This window comes from Abramis brama (genome assembly GCF_963993115.1).
Source record: "Abramis brama genome assembly, chromosome: 14".
NCBI classification, from domain to species: Eukaryota; Metazoa; Chordata; class Actinopteri; order Cypriniformes; family Leuciscidae; genus Abramis; species Abramis brama.
Genome location: NC_139976.1, coordinates 7,237,688 through 7,257,279, shown reverse-complemented (window position 1 = coordinate 7,257,279; position 19,592 = coordinate 7,237,688). Strand labels below are relative to the sequence as shown.

General features: G+C 35.4%; 3 protein-coding genes across 3 annotated transcripts in view; all 3 read left to right on the top strand.

The window, feature by feature from the left end:
- Positions 1-343, top strand: part of LOC311096293 (IgGFc-binding protein-like) — a gene marked incomplete at its 5' end in the record, with an annotated part of 35,766 nt that extends 35,423 nt beyond the window's left edge. Inside the window, one exon of the mRNA XM_084135359.1 lies at positions 57-343. Coding sequence (XP_083991485.1) covers positions 57-157 — 101 coding nt within the window. The 3' untranslated portion in view covers positions 158-343. The remainder of the gene's footprint in view (positions 1-56) is intronic.
- A 5,343-nt stretch (positions 344-5,686) lies between these two features.
- Positions 5,687-8,364, top strand: LOC311095617 (pancreatic secretory granule membrane major glycoprotein GP2-like). Its single transcript, XM_084134181.1, has 4 exons — positions 5,687-6,348; positions 7,059-7,457; positions 7,560-7,622; positions 8,112-8,364. The coding sequence occupies exons 1-4, from the start codon at positions 6,111-6,113 to the stop codon at positions 8,306-8,308; spliced, it is 897 nt and encodes a 298-aa protein (XP_083990307.1). The 5' UTR covers positions 5,687-6,110; the 3' UTR covers positions 8,309-8,364.
- A 330-nt stretch (positions 8,365-8,694) lies between these two features.
- On the top strand, positions 8,695-12,888 carry LOC311096292 (pancreatic secretory granule membrane major glycoprotein GP2-like; the record flags this gene model as incomplete). Its single annotated transcript, XM_084135358.1, has 7 exons — positions 8,695-8,728; positions 8,985-9,169; positions 9,291-9,445; positions 9,539-9,784; positions 10,032-10,194; positions 10,462-10,564; positions 12,529-12,888. 7 exons carry the CDS (start codon positions 8,695-8,697, stop codon positions 12,630-12,632), a joined length of 990 nt encoding a protein of 329 aa, XP_083991484.1. The 3' UTR covers positions 12,633-12,888.
- Between the last annotated feature and the right edge of the window lie 6,704 nt (positions 12,889-19,592).

Genomic DNA, 19,592 nt, shown 5'->3' with positions numbered 1-19,592 from the left:
ACACTTGAACCGCTGCTTGCTCAATCAACTGACTGCTGTGCATTCTCTGTTCACAGATACACAGGTGCCACGTCAAGTGCAAGTATCCAAGGCTCCATGGCTGTGTGGTTCTCTGACTATACCACTTATTTCTCTGTGTGTTCTGATATGCTTTTAGAATATGTTCACTAAGAATCACCATCATTTTATCTAGTCTATACTAGTCTAGTCTTATCTCTTTTTCAATTAATGAGATACTGCTGATAGACTAATAATCTGACAGAATAATCATTTTAAAAATCAAATCATTTTATAAATTGAGTCTAATTACTATTGTTTGAATAAAGTATATAATAATGATATCAACTGATTGTCCATGTATTTTGCTCTTTGGTTTTAGTTACATATTTGTCATTTATTCTGTGTGTGTGTGTGTGTGTGTGTGTGTGTGTGTGTGTGTGTGTGTGTGTGTGTGTGGTGGGGGTGGTCAGTCCTGGTAAACCCATACGTTATGACATTTGTTGGTCCCCATGAGGAAAACAGCTAATAAATCACACAGAATTATGTTTTTTTTTTGAAAATGTAAAAATACAGAAAGTTTTCTGTGATATTGGGTTAGGGATATAATATACAGTTTGTACAGTATAAAAATCATTGTCAAGTCACAGTTATTTATATAGCGCTTTTACAATACAGATTGTTTTAAAGTAGCTTTACAGAGATTATGTCTTTGAAAAGTCCTCATAAATCATGGAAACCCATTTTGTGTGTGTGTGTGTGTGTGTGTGCGTGCGTGCATGCGTGTGTGTGTGTGTGTACGTGTGTGTGTACACATTTGACATACAGTCTTTAAGCGTATGGAATCCTCATGTTTGCATCTTGTTTTGAAGTTTAGGGTTGGTGTCAATCAACAGAATATTTACACAGACATTTTAAACATCATAAGCTGTTTTGCAGCATTTTTTTCTGCAGCAGTCATACTTAATGACTTAATTGTTCTTTTCTTGCATATGTTACTTCTGTAAATAACTTGGAGTTTGACTAGTTTCTCTTCATTCTTCACTGATACAAACATGATTTCACCACAGATTTCTTGTACTTTTACCGAAAATATTACCTAAGAAACCATCAAATTGATAAATGTTTAATTCATCATGCAGAGTAAATAATTAATAATTGTACACACTTATTTGTTAAAGGTACACTGTAACTTTTGTCCCTCTAGTCTAGCGGTTAAAAAACAAACATGCACTTTGCTGAAGAAAATCGTTTGGTTGTGCTTCGCTCTGCCTGACTGTGCAGATGAATATGGTTATCCTACTGCTGCAACCATAATCAAATGACCCTTCACAATACATAATGCTTTACAGTGAACTCAGATAGCGACATATGACAATTGATCTGTTCAATATAATCCCTTACTCACATGTTGAGTAATGAAGACACAATCTCTGCGTCGCTTTTACAACATTTCAAATCCCTCAGTGCTTGCCATCTCTGAAAAGACAAGCTAATGTTGATTCTTGTTTTATTACCAGATCTGTCACATTCTCTTTTTGCCAGCAGACTCTCCTCTGAGTTGTGATCAACCTATGCCACTCCCACACCGTACATGTAAAAGTAGCTGGAGCAACTTTTCTCTATTTATAGATATGATGAGACACGTACAGGCGAGTGATACACAATTTCCTGTGAAACACTTATAGGCTTACCATAGTGAATCTGGGTAAGTTCAATGAATACATGTAAATGTAAGGCTGCAAAAGTGTGCTTGCATGCAAAATGTCAAAGGCAAAAAATAAATAAAAAACTTGTTTCTATGAGGGAAAACAGGACTGAACAAACAAAACATGGTATTTTGACTTTAAAGTCAATTAAAGGCACATCATAACAGACATACCATAGATCTCCTCACACGACAGTATGTAATGAAAAACTGGTTTAACTATGAAATATCTCCTAGGTCCGCCTACCATTTTAGAAATATAAGAATCGGAAACTTGCAGTTCAGCATCTTTGTATTCTGTTTGAACTGTCGAAGAGACAACTTCTGCTGCCACATTTCAGCTCAGGTAAAGTTCATCTCATCTGACTTTGCTCTTATACTCTTTCAGTCAGTTGCTTTTGATTTAGATTATTATACAACAATTATGTTGCACTATTTTTTCCCCTTTTTGTCTATGGGTCCTTGAATACTGCATTTTATTGATTTGTTCAACAAATTCTGTTACTTTAAATAATTAAAGTGAAGTAGCAATTTATAAATGTACACTGCCAATAATGCTTATACTAAAGGATGGTATTCTTTCTGTGTTAAATGTGCGATAAAGTCATTGAGAGATTGTGTTCTAAATGGAACAAAACTAAACAATTTGGCAGAATAACAAAATTATAAAAAAAATTGACATATTCATTGGCATATTTTGTATGATAGTCTAGTTGTATTTGTTCAGCAAAATAATCAGTAGCTCAATACTAGTAGTTTATATCTCCACTGAAACGTTTGCTCATTTCGTGAGATGAAATGTTTATATGTGCTGTATGCAATAGAGCACTCTGTTAAGTAATGTTAATTTATGATAAAGACATTACAAATAAGGTCTTGACAATATGCATGTTGTGATTGACAGGATTAGATGCACATTCTCCTTCCAAACTTTCATTTAGAACTAAGAATATCGCATGTTTAACCTTAAATATTGTTATATTATCAAGAATATGTTTTTACAGACAAGTTTGACGTCTGCATGAGCAGTCTGCAACAATGAGGTTTCTAATCTCAGTGTGCATGACACTACAGCTTCTGAATAATGGTGAGTTTTACACCTATAAAATTGCCAACCTGTGGCCAATGATCTGGGATTTAAGAATGACACACTGGCAAGATGTGTGACTGAAAGTCAATAGAACTGACTGGAATCTTTTTGTATTTAACAGTTGAAAGGATCGATGGACAAACATCAGGTAAGCGAATCACTCTTCTACTTGGGGTCTGCTTCATCATGAACTCAAACCCTTCAATTCTTTCCCTTTCAGTCCTTTAAAATATATTCTTTCCAAAACATTTTTACTTGTACTAGTCAAGATGTTCTGGACTGACAAAATGCTTCAAAAGTAATCTACTGTATAATAATTTGTGTAGTCTTTTTTTAAACATTCATTTATACTTTTGTGGATGTTTTTAATCTGCAATACTTTCAATGCACTCAACACTCAAATCAACAAAATCTGCAGTGGTTGTATTGAGGTATCAGACGTTCTTGTCACGGTCAAGATACTCGGTAATTTTGGAAATATCGAAAATAAATAGTTCAGAAGTCATTCATTCATTGGTAAAAAAACACACACTGCAAACAAATTGCCAGTTCAGAAAAGCAATTGTAACTATACAGTTTGTTATATTTGTGCCTCTCTATTAAATAATCTTTGAATTATTTCTTTATTCTTTAAATCATGTCTTCAAATTTCTTCCTTCCAGATGTCAGCACTATATCACCGACAGCTTCCATTACAACTCCAGCTCCAGTTTCCGCATTCAACATGACTCTGTGTAGGTTGACAAATTAACTTTAAATGGGCTATCTGTAAAAAAAGATCCACGTATGAATCACTTTTGTATTGCCAATGTGTGAACAGCTTGTAACAAAACTTTTAAAAACGATACCACCCCTGACTAGGTTGTATATGAAAACCTGTAGACTGATTTTTATGTAAAGGAACTCCAAAGGATGTGATGGTTACGCGCGCTCCAGAGGACATCTCTTCCGCTCAATGGCATGAAATGACTGCAATATTTCATGCCAAAAGAGCTATTATGTACTGTAAATGTGTCATGCAAAGAAAAGGGATTAATTCAAACTATAGTCTCACATAGCCAGATCTTTAGTCCGTAGTCTCAAATATACTTTATAATCAAACTATCATAACAGTGTAATTTTAATTACCATATGTTGACATGATGCCGGTGAATTGCAGAGCTGATGCAAACATATCCGCAATATGATTAGATGCTTTCTTAACTGCCTGTGTACGCAGGGCCGGCGCTAGCTATAGGCAGGCGATTGCCTAGGGCCTCGGGCTCTGAGGAGGGGCCTCCGTAACATTCCCTATATATATAGTCCACCAGTCAAGACAGGCAGAAATACTAGCCTCATTGTTCATTGAATATTGTTGAATTGTCACTCATCTGCAGTTAAACCAATTAATGTTTCCGTTTCAAAGTGGGTGCCGGCTTCTGAAAGTTTGTGTAACGAACGCATCCATCAGGTGCTGCGATGCAAAAGCGTTAATAGGCACGCAAAGAAGCACAGCTCGTAATGCAGGTGTGTGAGTTGTGTCATCTATTTTGGAGTGATTGCAATGTATTCTAAATATAAACTTGTACTGTAGATCAGCGTCATTTCTGGAAAAATCATTCACCGCTTTATTACGAGTTTAAAAGAGCGCGAGCGTCATTAACGTGCCCAGACGCGACGCTTTGAATTTGCGCGTGAATAACATCGCGTCGGGAGCTGACTAGTAAAAAAGCTACAAAAGTAAAAGACAAGATGTTTGTATTCAAAGTTAAAAAGCCAACACACTACAACATTTTTAAATGTTTCAAATAAAGGATATCATATCTATGGGTCTATCTTCTAAATTCTGCTGATGATTAGATTATACCCTGACATCATAGCCTACTTACGCCAATAATATCAGTTTAGATTTTTTTTTTTCTGCTCAGTAGCGATCGTGTCTTTCTCCACTTGATTTGTGTATAGCATATAAGGTAACAATGCAATACATCATATCATATTACTGATATTAATAATATGACAATGTCTGCAGTCAATATTGATTAAATGGGAGGGAAAATCCTGCCCATACCGCAGCTATGAAAAAAATTATAAAAGCACTTATGTTCATCTACTGAAGTGGTATTCTGGAACTGTGTATAAATTGAATAAAACAGCAAAATAACAGCAACAACAATAACATCTTCATTAAACAAAAAAGAGATTACCTTAGATAAAGTTTGATTAATATGTACATACAGTAGGCCTACCGGTAAAAAGTCTGGACTATTTGTAATGTTTTTGAAAGAAGTTTCTTATTATGCTCTACAAGCCTGCATTTATTTGATCTAAAATACAGAAAAAAACAGGAATATTCAGCAAGGATGTTTTATAAAAAGTGATAGTGAAGACTTTTTTAAAACAACTTATTAATAATAAAAAAAATCCTGAAAAAAAGTATCACAGGTTATCAAATAAATATTAAGCACCATTTCTAACATTTGATAATAAATCAGAATATTATAAAGTTTTCTGAAGAATCACGTAACACTAAATTCAGCTTTGCATCACAGAAATATATTTTAAAGTATAGTAAAATAGAAAAACATTATTTTTCAGTATTTTTGATCAAATAAATCCAGGCTTAATGAGCATAGAGACTTCTTTCAAAAACATTAAAAATAGTAATGTGTCCAAACTTATAAAATGTATAAGTAAAAATATACTCAATTTAAAATTAAATGTTGTATAAATAAAAAGGTTAGGAATCATATTTGTTTCAAGTGTTTTTTATTGGGGGTGGGGGGCCTCCAACATGAATTTTGCCTAGGGCCTCCTAATGTCTAGAACCGGCCCTGTGTGTATGTTACTTGTGCAGGAGCGCGAGCACGATGAATAAGTTGCTGGCAGCAGTTCAATTAACGGCCACTGGTGTCGCTAATAACCAGGTTTCTCAATTCTACATATAGTCCCAGTTGAGTAGATATAAAGTAATTGGGTATCATTACACGTTTAGGATCATTAGAATGTTTTATGCATGTAACAGTCATGTGGAATATGCATGGACTTGGTATCTGGAATCTGGAATATTTGGAATATGTATGGATTTAGTATCTGGCTTTGACTGCTCCAGAATGTCAAACCCTTCATTGATTTTGTCATTGTTGCTTTTGTTTGATCTCAGCAACTGCAACCAACACAGATGATGACCCATGCTATGACTACACCATTCTTGATGAACAAAATATAAGCCCAGATGATTTCTTTGCTGTTTATAATCATATATATGGATATGATGTCACTCATATTGAATGGGATGGCTGGTATCGTCTCTTCATTAATGGATCGAATGCTCAGATGCCTGAGTGGTGTTTCAGTCTTATGTCATGTGGAGGTTTTAGTTCTCTGTGGCTTGATGGCTCTCATCCTCAGCTGGAAGATGGAGTTGTTACTCGTGACGTTTACGGCTCTTATTACGAATTGTGCAGTTTCTACAGATCTGACCCAATCCAAGTCAAAGCCTGTCCTGGAAATTATTATGTCTACAAACTTGTAAGATTAAATGGAATGATCCCAGTCCCCGCATATTGTGCAGGTACAGTCATTCTCTTATGTCTTTTTCTTAATTACAAATTAAATTGTGAGCTTTGCTAAAGACTGCATTTCCCAGACCTGCTTAAGATTAATGAATTTACCATGGAAAGGATTTGTGTTTGTGTTTCAATAAAATTTTAGCAACCCATCTATTGTTCCTAAAACAGTTGTTTTCACCACTCCCAGGTCACAATATGGAACTTCAGGAACTTGCCAATTTAAAAAAAGGCTATTATAGGTTATTATAAAAATTATAAATGATAAAAAAAATTATGAAAAACCCAACAATTCATGAAACTACGTATAATTTTTTATTTTATTTTTAAATTAACCAATAATTATTGTTGTTTATGAAGCGTATACCATTACATTTTAAATTATGGAGCCACTAAAGTGACATAAAGCGCACAAGTAAAATTCCGCTTACGCACAATAAACATTAGTGCACTAATTAAGCATAAACATTAAAACTTAAAGAAATTAAAAACAAATAAATACTGTGCTTGCATATTATTGTGTTCGGTTTATGTATATGATCTAGTTTTCTTATGCACATGCAGTTGTTTTTCATAGGCATATAACATTTTGTGTGTACAAAGTGGTGTTTAAAAAACAATATAAAACATCACTGCTAGAGAAAATACTGCAATTAGCAACTTGCTGTGAGTAGAAATCAAATAACTATGTTCTCTCTTTAATTTTCCTCAACAGTTGTTGTCGCCAGTCCACCAAGTGTTGACCCTTGCTACAGTTATAACAGTCTGGATGAGCCTTGGAGAGCAGATAAAACTTCAACTGGTGATTACTTCAGTTTCAGATGTGATAGTGATGTCAACTGGAATGGCTGGTACAGGCTGTTCTACAATGGTCAGAGTGCCCAGATGCCAGAGTCATGTGTTGGTTATGGGATGTGTGGCACTTATCACCCACTGTGGCTCAACGGCCCTCACCCACAGCTAGAAGATGGAGTGGTCACCCGGAAAGTCTGTGGTTCCACATGGAATGACTGCTGTGGTTACACCTTTCATCCCATACAAGTCAAAGCTTGTCCAGGAAACTATTATGTGTATGAGTTTGTCAGGCCACTATACTGTGCAGCTTACTGTGCAGGTAAACATATTAAACATATAAACATATAAACGTGTTCTTTTTAATGTATATATAATTTATTTATAATTCTGAAAATTATTGTATAAATTCTTCCCATTTCAGAAGTCACAAACCCGACAACAATGCACACAACAACATTGGCAATACCAGTCACAGAAACCAGTGGTAAAGTATTTTCATTAGAGATTAAAGTTTGTCATGAAACTTTTGCAGGTTGACTCAAAGTTTAAATTCTTTAAATGCGTTCTTTTATGTTTTTAAAAATTATATTTTTTGACTTTTTTGTGTGTCATTTATTGTCATCAGTATGTACATTTTCCAAGTCACAAACACAAGTATATCAGGGTTATTATCGAAAACTCAAACTCAAACCATTAAAAACATTTTCATTACTTGAAATAAAATGAAGTGAAATAAATAATAAAAAAATAAAAAACTTTACAAAAGTTAATTCATTTCATTCCTAGCTAATCTCATCAATAACCAAGGACTTCAATTAATGATCAAATTAATATAATTAAAATACCCAGTTTACATTTATTCCACCTGTAAGTGATTGTGAAACTAATGGCTAAATATGGGGTCATGTCATTAAATATTACTAAACAAGCTTAAACCCAGCTGTTGTCATTAATCCTGTGGTTCTCCTCTAAGGTGAAGGAGACCACTGTTCTAAGCTCAACTGCACTGAGGATGAACGCTGTGAAGAGAAACATGGTGTTTATGGCTGTTTCTGCAAGGACAACCATCACAGTTCTCAGCGTGGATCCTTTGGTTGGACTCATTTGATACACTGCCCAGCCAAAAAAAAAAAAAAAAAAAAAAAAAAATATTTTGCTGTTTGGATTTAAATAGGCAAATGCTTAGGAGTCAATGATTGGATCATTATTGCAATGATTATTATGTTTCTAGCATGTTATATGTTTGGCAACAGTTCTTTTAACCCTAATTAATGGAGTGTTTTAATTTCTTAAACAACCATGTAGGAAGACACATCATGGTCATTTTCCAGGATGACAATGTCAAGATGCATCAGGCTCAAATTGTGAAAGAATGATTGGGAGGGAGCATGAATAATAATTTTCACACATGAATTGGCACCTCTGAGTTCATTGAAAGTCTTTGGAATGTGCTGGAGGAGACTTTACAAAGTGTTTGATTTTTGCATTGTCAATACAAGATCTTTACCAAAAATTGATGAACGTCTTGATGGAAATGTTGTTTCCTACATACAAATATGTCTTCCTACATACAAGATCTTGACCAAAAATGTGCATTAATATGCACATCAAGATCTTGTATTGAAAATCTACTCCAGCACATCCCAAAGACTTTCAGTTAATTTAAGGTGTGGACTGATGATTATTTAAAATCATTATTTATGCCATTCCCAGCCGTTATTTTCACTCTTAAGCATTTGCCTATTTAAATCCAAACAGTGTTTTTTTTTTTTTTTGCCCAGGTTGTCTATGTTCATCATTGATTATATGTTTGTTTTTGATCACAGCTGACATTTCTCTCCCTCAGATTTTATTGAAACCTGTGAAAGCAGCTCTGGCTCCATATCTCTGTCTCGCTGTCAGCTTTTTGAGGCTGGTTTTCCTTCTGACATCTTACACCTCAATGACCCCAACTGCAGAGGAACAGTCCGGAATGGCAGAGTGGAGTTCTATTTTGACAACAATGACCACATCTGTGGTACAAGTCTTGTGGTAGGAATCATTGCATACATGCTCAAATTATCAAAATAACAACAAATCCTTTTTACAATTCTTTTATAATTCTTTAAAAAGTCCCTTAATATACAAATGTTCAAATAATATGTGCCTACAGGCCAATGGCACCCACTTCATCTATGAGAACTTTATTGTGGGAGAGCCTGACACAGTTGGACATCTCACCAACAGGAAGAGAATTATGAAGCTTCCTTTCAGCTGTGTGTACTTACAAACCCAAACACACTCCATGGACATCAACCCTCTGGAGAGGTGGGATGCACTAAATTCAGCCAACTTACTGACTAACTATTTAAAATATTCTTATTTGCAGTTGACACATCTTGTGTAAAATTATTTCAACAGCATCATGCACAGGATCCTTCCTGCGGGTCAAGGGACATATCAGGTCAGGATGATTCCCTATCAGGATGCTGAATTCACCCGTCCCTTCACTGGTAGTGTGAACGTGGAGCTGGACAAGAATATTTTTGTAGAAGTTCGTGTTGATGGAGTTGACAGCCGTCAGTTTGCCTCAGTGATAGACAAATGTTGGGCTACACCTGTGAATGATCCTCATTACTCTCTCCACTGGGACCTCATCGTTGGCATGTAAGTCAATTTGTTTGTTTGATCGTTTATCTTCCTTAGCACTTATTATTTGTATTTTGCCAGAAAAAAATGCCATTCATTACTCTTAAAAATACTTGGGATCTAAAAAAAAAAACAAAAACAAAAAAAAAAACAATGACATTTTTATTATTTACTTGCCCTCTTGTCATTCCAAACCTTATCAAACCTAGCCATTTTTTATTATCTGTAATAACGTTTGGTTATTATACTGTCCCAAAATGCTCAGGTGTCCCAATCCAGAGGACAATACAGTGGACTTGCTGCAGAATGGTGTTTCCACATCCAGTCGTTTCTCCTTTGAGATGTTTATCTTCACTGCAAACTCCACAAAGGTTTACCTGCACTGCGCTATTCACCTTTGCCTTCTGAAAGACAATCACTGCTCAGTGGTGAGTTTACGAATTCATAAGTATTTTCAGATTTCACTTATGGACATGGATATAGTTGTTGGTATTTGTAAATCTATCAAGTTTCTTTAAGTAAAAGGTAAATACACAGAAAAGCATACATTTGAGCTCCAGTCAATGGAGAAAAATGCCAATTGTATACAGCAGTAACAACATCTACCAGTAGAGGGCCTTACAGGGCCATGCTAACCAGCAAAACCTTGACCCCTTGGTTGACACAACTTGGTTTTCTTTCCATCTGTATTTTAGCACTGTGACTCTGAACACCACCATAGAGAGGGCAGATCTGTGGACTTCCATGACAGTGCTTCCATATCTATGGGTCCATTGATGTGGTCTGACAGTAACAAAGGTGACTTACAGCAGGGTTCGAAATGACTTAGGACTCTTGGGGGGTCCCCTAAAATGTAATTATTAAATTATAAAAAATTCTGAAGACTACCTTGCTACACTATATAGGCCTACTGTAGGCAAAATTATATGGACCAATGTTGAAGGTGGGATAATGGTCTTGGGATGTTTTTCATGGTTTAGGCTATAGGCCCAGTATTGTAGTGGTGTCTGGAGAAGTGGCTATAATCTAACAGGTAACCCTCTAACTCTGGAGCAACAAAGTTACAAGTTATTTTTCCTCTTTTTCTCTCCATGATGCAGGATTCTAAATTAAGAAAAATAATATTAGCTTCCTAGATAGCTTACCAAGCTCTCATGTATATACTCATTCATGCTCAAATCACATTCACTTTAATCAACTCACAGACTTGAATTAAGTCCTGGTTATCTTTCGGAATCACTGACTGGACAAGTAGGTTGTTAAGCTAGCTTTGAATAACTAGTCTAACTGTCTGCTATGGAAGCTTGTTTCCGCTACAGAATAAAACATTTAAAAAAATAATTGCGACTTTTTATCTCACAATTGCGAGTTTACATCTCGCAATTCTGAATTTATTTCTCAGAATTGCAAGATATAAAGTCAGAATTGCGTGAAATAAAGTCGCAATTGCGTCTTATAAAGTCAGAATTCTGACTTTTTTTCTTGCAATTCTGACTTTATAACACATAATTGCAAGTTTATATCACGCAATTCTGATTTTATAACACATAATTGCGAGTTTATATCTCGCAATTCTGACATCTTTTCTCACAAGTGTGAGATAAAGTCCAATTCTAAGGGAAAAAAGGTTCCAATTCCAATTTTTTTTTTTACCTCAGAATAGTTTATATCTCACAATTCTGACTTTATAACACGCATATGCGACTTTATATCATGCAATTCTGACTTTATATCTCCCAATTGCGTATTATAAAGTCAGAATGGCAAGATGCAATTCTGAGAAAAAAAGTCAGAATTTCAAGTATATTTCTCGCAATTGCGAGTTTATATCTCATAATTCTGACTTTATAACACGCAGTTGCGACTTTATATAGCGCAATTTTGACTTAATAACACACAATTGCGACTTTATATCACGCAATTCTGACTTTATAACCTGCAATTGCGACTTTATATCACGTAATTCTGAGATAAAAAGTCCGAATTGTGAGATTAAAGAGTCGCAATTAGGCCTACCTTTTTTATTTTTCACTGTGGCGGAAACAAGCTTCCATAGTCTAGAAGATACAGCTAGCAAGAAACGTTGACAAACGCACTCTTCTAATCATTACACTGGGTAGGCCTATCTAGTTAATGCAATTTTTGATATAGGAACTCGAACTCCTAATATTTTACTATAAGCAATTATGGAGATATAAACATGATCGAAGCACTTACAGGATTTTCATTCAGGATTTCACTCTTTGTGAGGTTTCGTTTTGCCGCGTTCAGCTACAGTGCGGGAGCACCACAACAACAATCTGTGACGCTGTATAGGAACTCACTCGGCTAATAGCTGCCCTGATTGCTGCCTCGCGCTAGGAAATAAATTAATTACTGTTATAAATATAAAACGTCACTAAAGACCTATAATTTTCACAATAATTTTTAATGTTAAAATATATTTGTCGGGGACCCCCCAAAATCCAAAAATAAATTCTTATGGGGGGTCCCTAATGACTTATGGAGGGTCCGGGACCCCCCCAGACCCCCCTCATTTCGAACCCTGACTTACAGTATAAAACAAGAAAAAAAGACATATTGTTCATATTTGAATATCAAATGAGCAAGAGTGTTGTAGTTCTGCACTGGTCTGGAACACAGTGGACGTAGAGGAATGATACAAACAATAAAACATCTCTCAGTGCTGTTAACTGAAACATCAGTACACTTGAACCGCTGCTTGCTCAATCAACTGACTGCTGTGCATTCTCTGTTCACAGATACACAGGTGCCACGTCAAGTGCAAGTATCCAAGGCTCCATGGCTGTGTGGTTCTCTGACTATACCACTTATTTCTCTGATGAGTATCCTGATATTCTTCTAGAATATTTCCACTAAGAATCACCATTTTGTAAACATCTAGTCTAAATCTCTTTCTTCAACCAAAATCAACATTAAAATAGTTTATAGTTATATAGTACAATGAATGACTGATAGAATGGTAATTTTATAAATTGAACAGTCTAATTACTATTGTGGAGATAAAACATTTTTATGAGTAATTTAGTTATGTTCTTCTTTATTATGTCTTCCCTAGCGGATGTAATATAATAATGAGATAATAAACTGATTATTCATGTACTTTGCTTTTTGGTTCATGTCATTTGCTTTGTGTGTGTGATTTGTTGTACTATTCACCCTTCGCCGGGACTTTGAATGACAGGTGATCTGACCAATCATAATGCCAAATCTGCCATTTGTCCGACAAACAAACTAGACAGGAGAGTTAGTAGATTAACATTGGTGGACTTGAACTCAAAAATGGTGTATTGACATATTTCTTCAGTTGAAACAACATACCTTCTGATGTTCATTCATGTTTATTTTGTGTTTTAACTAGTAGGAAGAGATTATCGGTTCATGTACCATTTGAATTTAGGCGCTACAGCTATTTGTCATGACACATTAAAGAGTCACAAAAAAGGTATTTGTTCGAGGTTTTTTTTTTTTTTTTAAATTACAAAATTTTATATCTGTTTCATACCAAAAGTATTCTGCTCTGTCTTGTCCGTCGGCACGTTGTCTGTGACAACAGAGCAACAGTAACTTAGGGGGGCGGGCCTTTGCGAATGGTAAATTGTTTATTATACTGTGGTAATTTTATCTGTAAGAATTAGCCATTAGCCCAATGACACAGGCAAAGGTATACCGTGTGGATCGCCGTGATTTTTCTAAGTAAGACATGTTCCTGTATCAACATATTTTGTTGAACTCGGAACCACATTTCTGTCTGAAAATTTTGTCCTAACCACATCCCTACCCTAAAACCTAACCCTACCCATAAGTTATCCCAAAAATCAGAGGGAAATGATAGTTGAATAACACTGATGTAGAAGCACCTAGCCCTGGTTGTAAGCCTAAACATGACATAAACTTGTCCCTCAAATCTGATTGGTTGATTGGAATGTTGTTCCAGGATCAACAAAGACTTTGATCCAGGAACATGATGTACTTAGTGAAATCACATTCACCAGACCATACCATGTAGGTCTTTTAATTGCGCTTCTTTAAAGTTGCAGGATGCAGGATGCAGGATTAACAGAAACTATAGTTTTCTAAGTCACGTACAAATAACTTGCTAAAACAGGGATAGACCAAAATCAAGAGGTCTCGGATGATGTACCACATGCTCCATTAATTTGTGAGCCTCCAGTTTGACCTCACCATGACACAGATTTACGGTAACACCAGACTCCTCTTGATCTACTATAGTCATAACGATTTCAGAAGAATACAGGATCAATCAGATATAAAATTTTGTTCTTGAGGTAAAAATGTATCATGTCAATTACATAGTTAAACAAGAAGCCAATTCACAATTGATCAAAGATGAATCTAAGAGTGAGAGCAGAGACGTACCTGACAGCAGAGAGACACACTGCAGTGTGCAACTGTTCTGGGTGCAGGACTCAGGAGACTCCCACAACACTGTGAAGAGTGTTTCTGGTTACACAATCTAAAATTACTCTTTTGCAAGTTTCCCTTAAATACCCAGACCAGAACAAAAGATCTGCAAATATTTAGTATCCACATATTTATGGATACTATTTTTGGATTCTTGTTGGCTCGCCATTGTCATTGTCCCAATGGCTTGCACCTCGAGGACCAATAGTTATTAGAGGTTATATTTTTTGTATAAGTACATAGTATAAGACACCTAATATAAAGTGTGAGTAAAACTAGTGCTTGCAATGCATCAAAAGACAAATGTTTAGTGTTTAGGTCATTTTAGGTTTTGAATTCAGTTCTGTGCATATCAGCGCAGCTTTGTCAAAACTCAAGAATGTACAACATGCAACAAGACCAAGAACTGTACAGAATGCAAACATTACAGTACTCCCATCACTGTTGGTTACATTTTGGAGCATTCTATCATTACATGTCATTGTCAGATTTTTAAACTTCAAACAAAAACAGACATCACAACAAAGAGCCTGTTTCACATCATACGTCAAACAGTGCAGTTATCCGAGAACTATTAGCATGTACAGAATGAATATCGCATTTCTCACAGTATGTGTTGCAAATATAACTTCATTTTGCCATTTGTAAGTCCGCGCTCAATTGGCCCAATAGGCATCCGACCAACGGGGAAGGTCTCTGCGTGTTACTGTCTTTCCGCGTGGCAAAGTATTTTTGATTAAATGAAATACATTTTCTCATATGTATTTTCTCGTTATTTCATCTGACTCCATAAATGAAAAGGTTTTAATGATATCTGTACATCATTAAATGTGAGCGAATGTTTGACTATTCCTTTTAACTCTTTAATGAAAACAATGTTAGAGTCCGTTATATATTATAATTATAATAAAATCAAATGTTTACAATTTATTATGTCAGGCAAATGTATCATGCCAATTTCATAATCAGTTCAAAGATAATCAATACAATAACATCGAATACCCTAGAATAAAGAGAAAAGATGCAAACCTTACATTAAAATACATGATGCTAAGAGTTTTGGTCACTCTTAGCATCATGGGCCAACTTTGAGTTACAAAAGGCCCTGAGCCTCCAGTTGCATTTCATTATATAGCTTTTTACATGGAAACATTTGCTAACAATGGTAATTTGCATTCAGTGTTACAATCTTTGAGAACAGGAAGGTGTAACCCTCCCACCCTCCTTTGTGTGCATGTTATCTCTAAACTCTTAAAAACCTTATTACCTTTTGTTTTACTTATTTGGAAATTAGACATTTTTACCAGTCACACTGAGACATTTAAAATGATACTAAACATGTATAATACTCAATGATAATTATTCACATTAAACCATATCGATTCTTGTGTGAGTTTTGGTGATCTCAGCAAGAGGGAGAAGGAGTGGGGCATGAGGGGAAGAAATGTAGATTAGGATGATTCGGAGGTGAGACTTTCGTCTCGATAGTGCACAAGGGTGATGTCAGATACAGCCAAGTAGTAAGGCACAAGGACACAGGATTTCCAACAAAAAATGGGGTTTATTTACCCAAAAATAAGGAAAGGTCCCAATTAAGGGATACAAAATAAATCAACTTATTCTAGCAAAACATCTAGCTAGACTTAAATAAACTAAAGTAAATAAAACAAGTTTTAACTCAATATAACGAAAACTAAGGAGAACTGAACAGAACAAAATTACCCCCCAAATGAGGCAACAAACAGGTATTTATCACAGACGGTGAGCTCACTTAAACAAGACAGGGGAAGCATACAATCAACAATTTATAAATCAACAAATTAGTTACAAGTTAACCAATCAAAGTAAATAGAGTAACAAACAAACCAATATAAGAATACAAAACAACAAATGTTAATAATAGAAATAAATTGGAACCAATCAAAAATATAATTTCATATTCTTCACCCCCCCCATGACGTAGCATCCAGTTGGTATCGCCAAGCGGAACGCTCAGACCATAAATATTTACTGCCGCACGCGCCTCAGCCTTTTGTCAGTCCAGACCGCGATGACGGAAAGACGCACACCTGCAGCCAACACCATTCATCCAACCTCCATGCCACGGTAACTTAAACTCAAATAGAAACAAGGATAAGGAAACAGACATAGTACAACGCAAGCCAGTAAGTGTGCACTCCAAACCAACGAACGAAGTACTAACATGTATAAATAAAGCTTTGCAAATTTGTCAAACCAAATCTGTGTAGTGATTTTATTATACATGAACCTTAAATCCTATACTATACTAAACTCAAATATAAATGAATGATAAAGAGGAAGAAAATAACTATCAGTATGTGAATGAATGTATGTATCGTAAATTAATGCGTGTCTGTTACCCTTATCAATGTGTGGCCACAGGTTCGGCCATCACAGGTAGTTCAAATGTTAATTTCCAGAAAGGTCGTTTGTCTTCTCGAGGAGTGGTCGTTCCTCAACCAGTTCTTCCAGTTTCTCCAGCTTACACTTTCAAAACTTCCTGTTCAACTGGGTCCTTTGAGGTGTAAGATGTCAGCAGGAAACACCAGAGACACCTGTCTGACAATGAGACCGCAAGATGCTTTAACAGGTTTCGCGAAATATGATCAAGACAAATGCTCACCATGAAAAGCTGAGTAAAAATTGTAGTAGCTACTGAAAAAGTGGCACCATTCTTACCACAGTTCAACTCGTTGCAGGAGTCCATTATGGTAACACTTTAAATAAAGTTTCATTTGTTAGCATTAGTCAAAATTAACAACCAACAAGTGCATTTTTATTAACTAACATTATTAAAGATTTAAAATGCTGCAAAAAAATTCAGTTTCATCATCATTTTCAGTATATTCAGAATCAAATCAGGACATTGGAATGATTTCTGAAGGATCATCATGTGACACTGATAACTAATATTGATACTGAAAATTCAGCTTTACTGAATTTACAGGAATAAATTACATTTATAAAAATGTCTGTATTCACAATATTACTATTTTAATGTATTTTTGATCAAATTAATGCAGCCTTGGTGAACAAAAGGGACTTCTTTCAAAAAATCTTACTGACCTTGTGTCTGCATTTATGAAACTATGAATTTGTTTAAAACTGGTTTCTTGTCAAGGAAACATCACTTTGTCTTATCTCAAAATGAAGCAGGAACCACAAGTAAACCCTTACCTTACCAGTTTTATTTTTATTTCCTACACAGCCATGGCCAAATGTATTGGCAGTGACATACATTTTGTATTTCACAAGTTTGAAGGTTCGGGACGTGGTGGAGGGTCCCACTCAAGCCCGACCTTCTTGGCGGCCCGGGAAAGCATAGCCGCCCATTCTGGATAGGACTCGGGCAACGCTACACTCCCCGAAGCCGAATCCTTATGAAGCTCCCCCTCCGATGCTGCGACTGACATCTGATCGTCAGGAGGAGCCCCAAAAGACACGACTGGTCGTTCATGAGAAGGCATGCTCTTTTAGAAGCTCCAGCGGTGGCCGCGTTTGTGAGGCGTGAGGGGCCCACGGAGATTGCCTAGGCGGGGAAGCCCTCGCAATAATCCTCAGATCACCCTGGCTGAGCGCCGAAGTAGGCCTATTCTGAGGTCCAGAATGGCTTTGATTTTCTTGCAGTTTTAGAGTTCAAAATGTTTCATAAAATAAATATATTTTTTTGTGTTTATGCTTGAATGCATTTCTTAATAAGGATTCATTTGAACATTCATATAAAGACATACTGTAATACACAGTCTTTCTAAAGTAAAGGTATATTACATCAATACAAGGAAGCAAACGCATTAAATGGCAGACACACCACACACTACACACCATGCAGTAAATGAAAAACTGGTTTAAGGTCATTTTTGAGAAAGTATTTTTGGATTCCCATCACAGTCCTCCCACATTTATCAATATACATATGTTTGAGACGTGCAGTTTTCAGCATCATTGTCTTCTGGTTGAACTGGCGAAGAGAGAATCACCCTGATTTACTCTGAAGCAACATTTCATCATCAGGTGAAATTACTTCTTCATTCATCACATCTGCTCACTCTTTCAACTTTTGTTATACATATCAATTGTTTTGTGATATTAGCTCATTATGTCTACCTATGAGCATTTTAGTCACTTGTTCTGGATTTGTGAAATACAGTAGTTGCAGTTTTTATAAATGTACACAAAGCATTTTCAAAAGCATCTTCTGAACGTCAAATTAACAGCTTAGAATGTAATTTAGGTTATAATGTAAAATATTTATGTTAGTTCTTTTAGGAGTTCAAATATAGCACAGCAAAACAAAACAACTATTGCTCTAGTGGCAATAGTTTAATGGAAATGCGATGCATTTATGGAAACATTATATGTGAAAAGTTAACCACTTTTTAAAATACTGTTGCTGCTAAAGTCGAAATTTTCCTCAGAACTAATTTCACCGTTCTGAGTTATTCTATCTGTTATTATTAACTTATTGGTCTTGATAACTTTTTGTGGATGTATCAAGTCAGTTCCCCTCAAGTTCACACAGGCCAGAGTAACCAGAATTGTGGTTCATATCTATAACTATGAACGTGTCCTATAATTTTGACTTTTTGCCCTCATTTTGAATAAAATATGTATTGCATCATAACTCTACCAAAATGTATTTTGTAAAATTGTTTTCATTGAAAGGTGTGCTAATGCTTTCTTTAAAAAGAGGCACTTTTGATATTTTGTTTTAAAATAAAAGACGTTTACACATTTTAAATTGTCCTAAGTGTCCAAATTTGAGATCACTATATAGTGTATAAGCGTGTGTGTGTGTGTGTGTGTGTGTGTGTGTGTGTGTGTAAATAAACTTTGTTCATTTTACAGATCACTTTGACATCTTCAGGAGCAGTCTGCCACAATGAGATTTCTAATCTCATTAGAAGTGTCACTTCTCCTGTTGATTAATGGTAAGAGTTTTATAACAATGCACTTCATCATGAATTATCCTACATTTTCCCTCTTTTAATCCTTTACTTGTAAACAAAGTAAAATTGTGTTTCCAACATTTCAACACAATTTACTGCATTTTTAGCTTTGTTCACATTTGCACTGCAAACAAAAATGTGTATGTCAAACTTAGTAGGCTGCACACTTCAAGAAAATTATAAAATAGCATTAGTCTTGTGGCCCCCACAATATCGCTTAATCCAAAAAGGATTAATGCTGACATGTCACTCATCATCTAAAAAATAAAAAAAAAGAATTATACATGGCATTTTCTGCAAGTATAATGTGTACAGATCAGATTGATTCTTTCAATAATAAAATTACTTAATTAGTTTGTGAATGTATTTTTCCATCAGTGTTTTTTTTCAACCTAGATTGAAAAAAAGCTGAT

Excerpts from the sequence above, each read along its gene's own strand:
- LOC311095617 (XM_084134181.1), top strand. The coding sequence starts at position 6,111 with ATGCCTGAGTGGTGTTTCAGTCTTATGTCATGTGGAGGTTTTAGTTCT. Across the intron at positions 7,458-7,559 it reads CTGTGCAGCTTACTGTGCAG|AAGTCACAAACCCGACAACA; the intron begins GTAAACATATTA and ends TTCCCATTTCAG. Across the intron at positions 7,623-8,111 it reads ACCAGTCACAGAAACCAGTG|GTGAAGGAGACCACTGTTCT; the intron begins GTAAAGTATTTT and ends TTCTCCTCTAAG.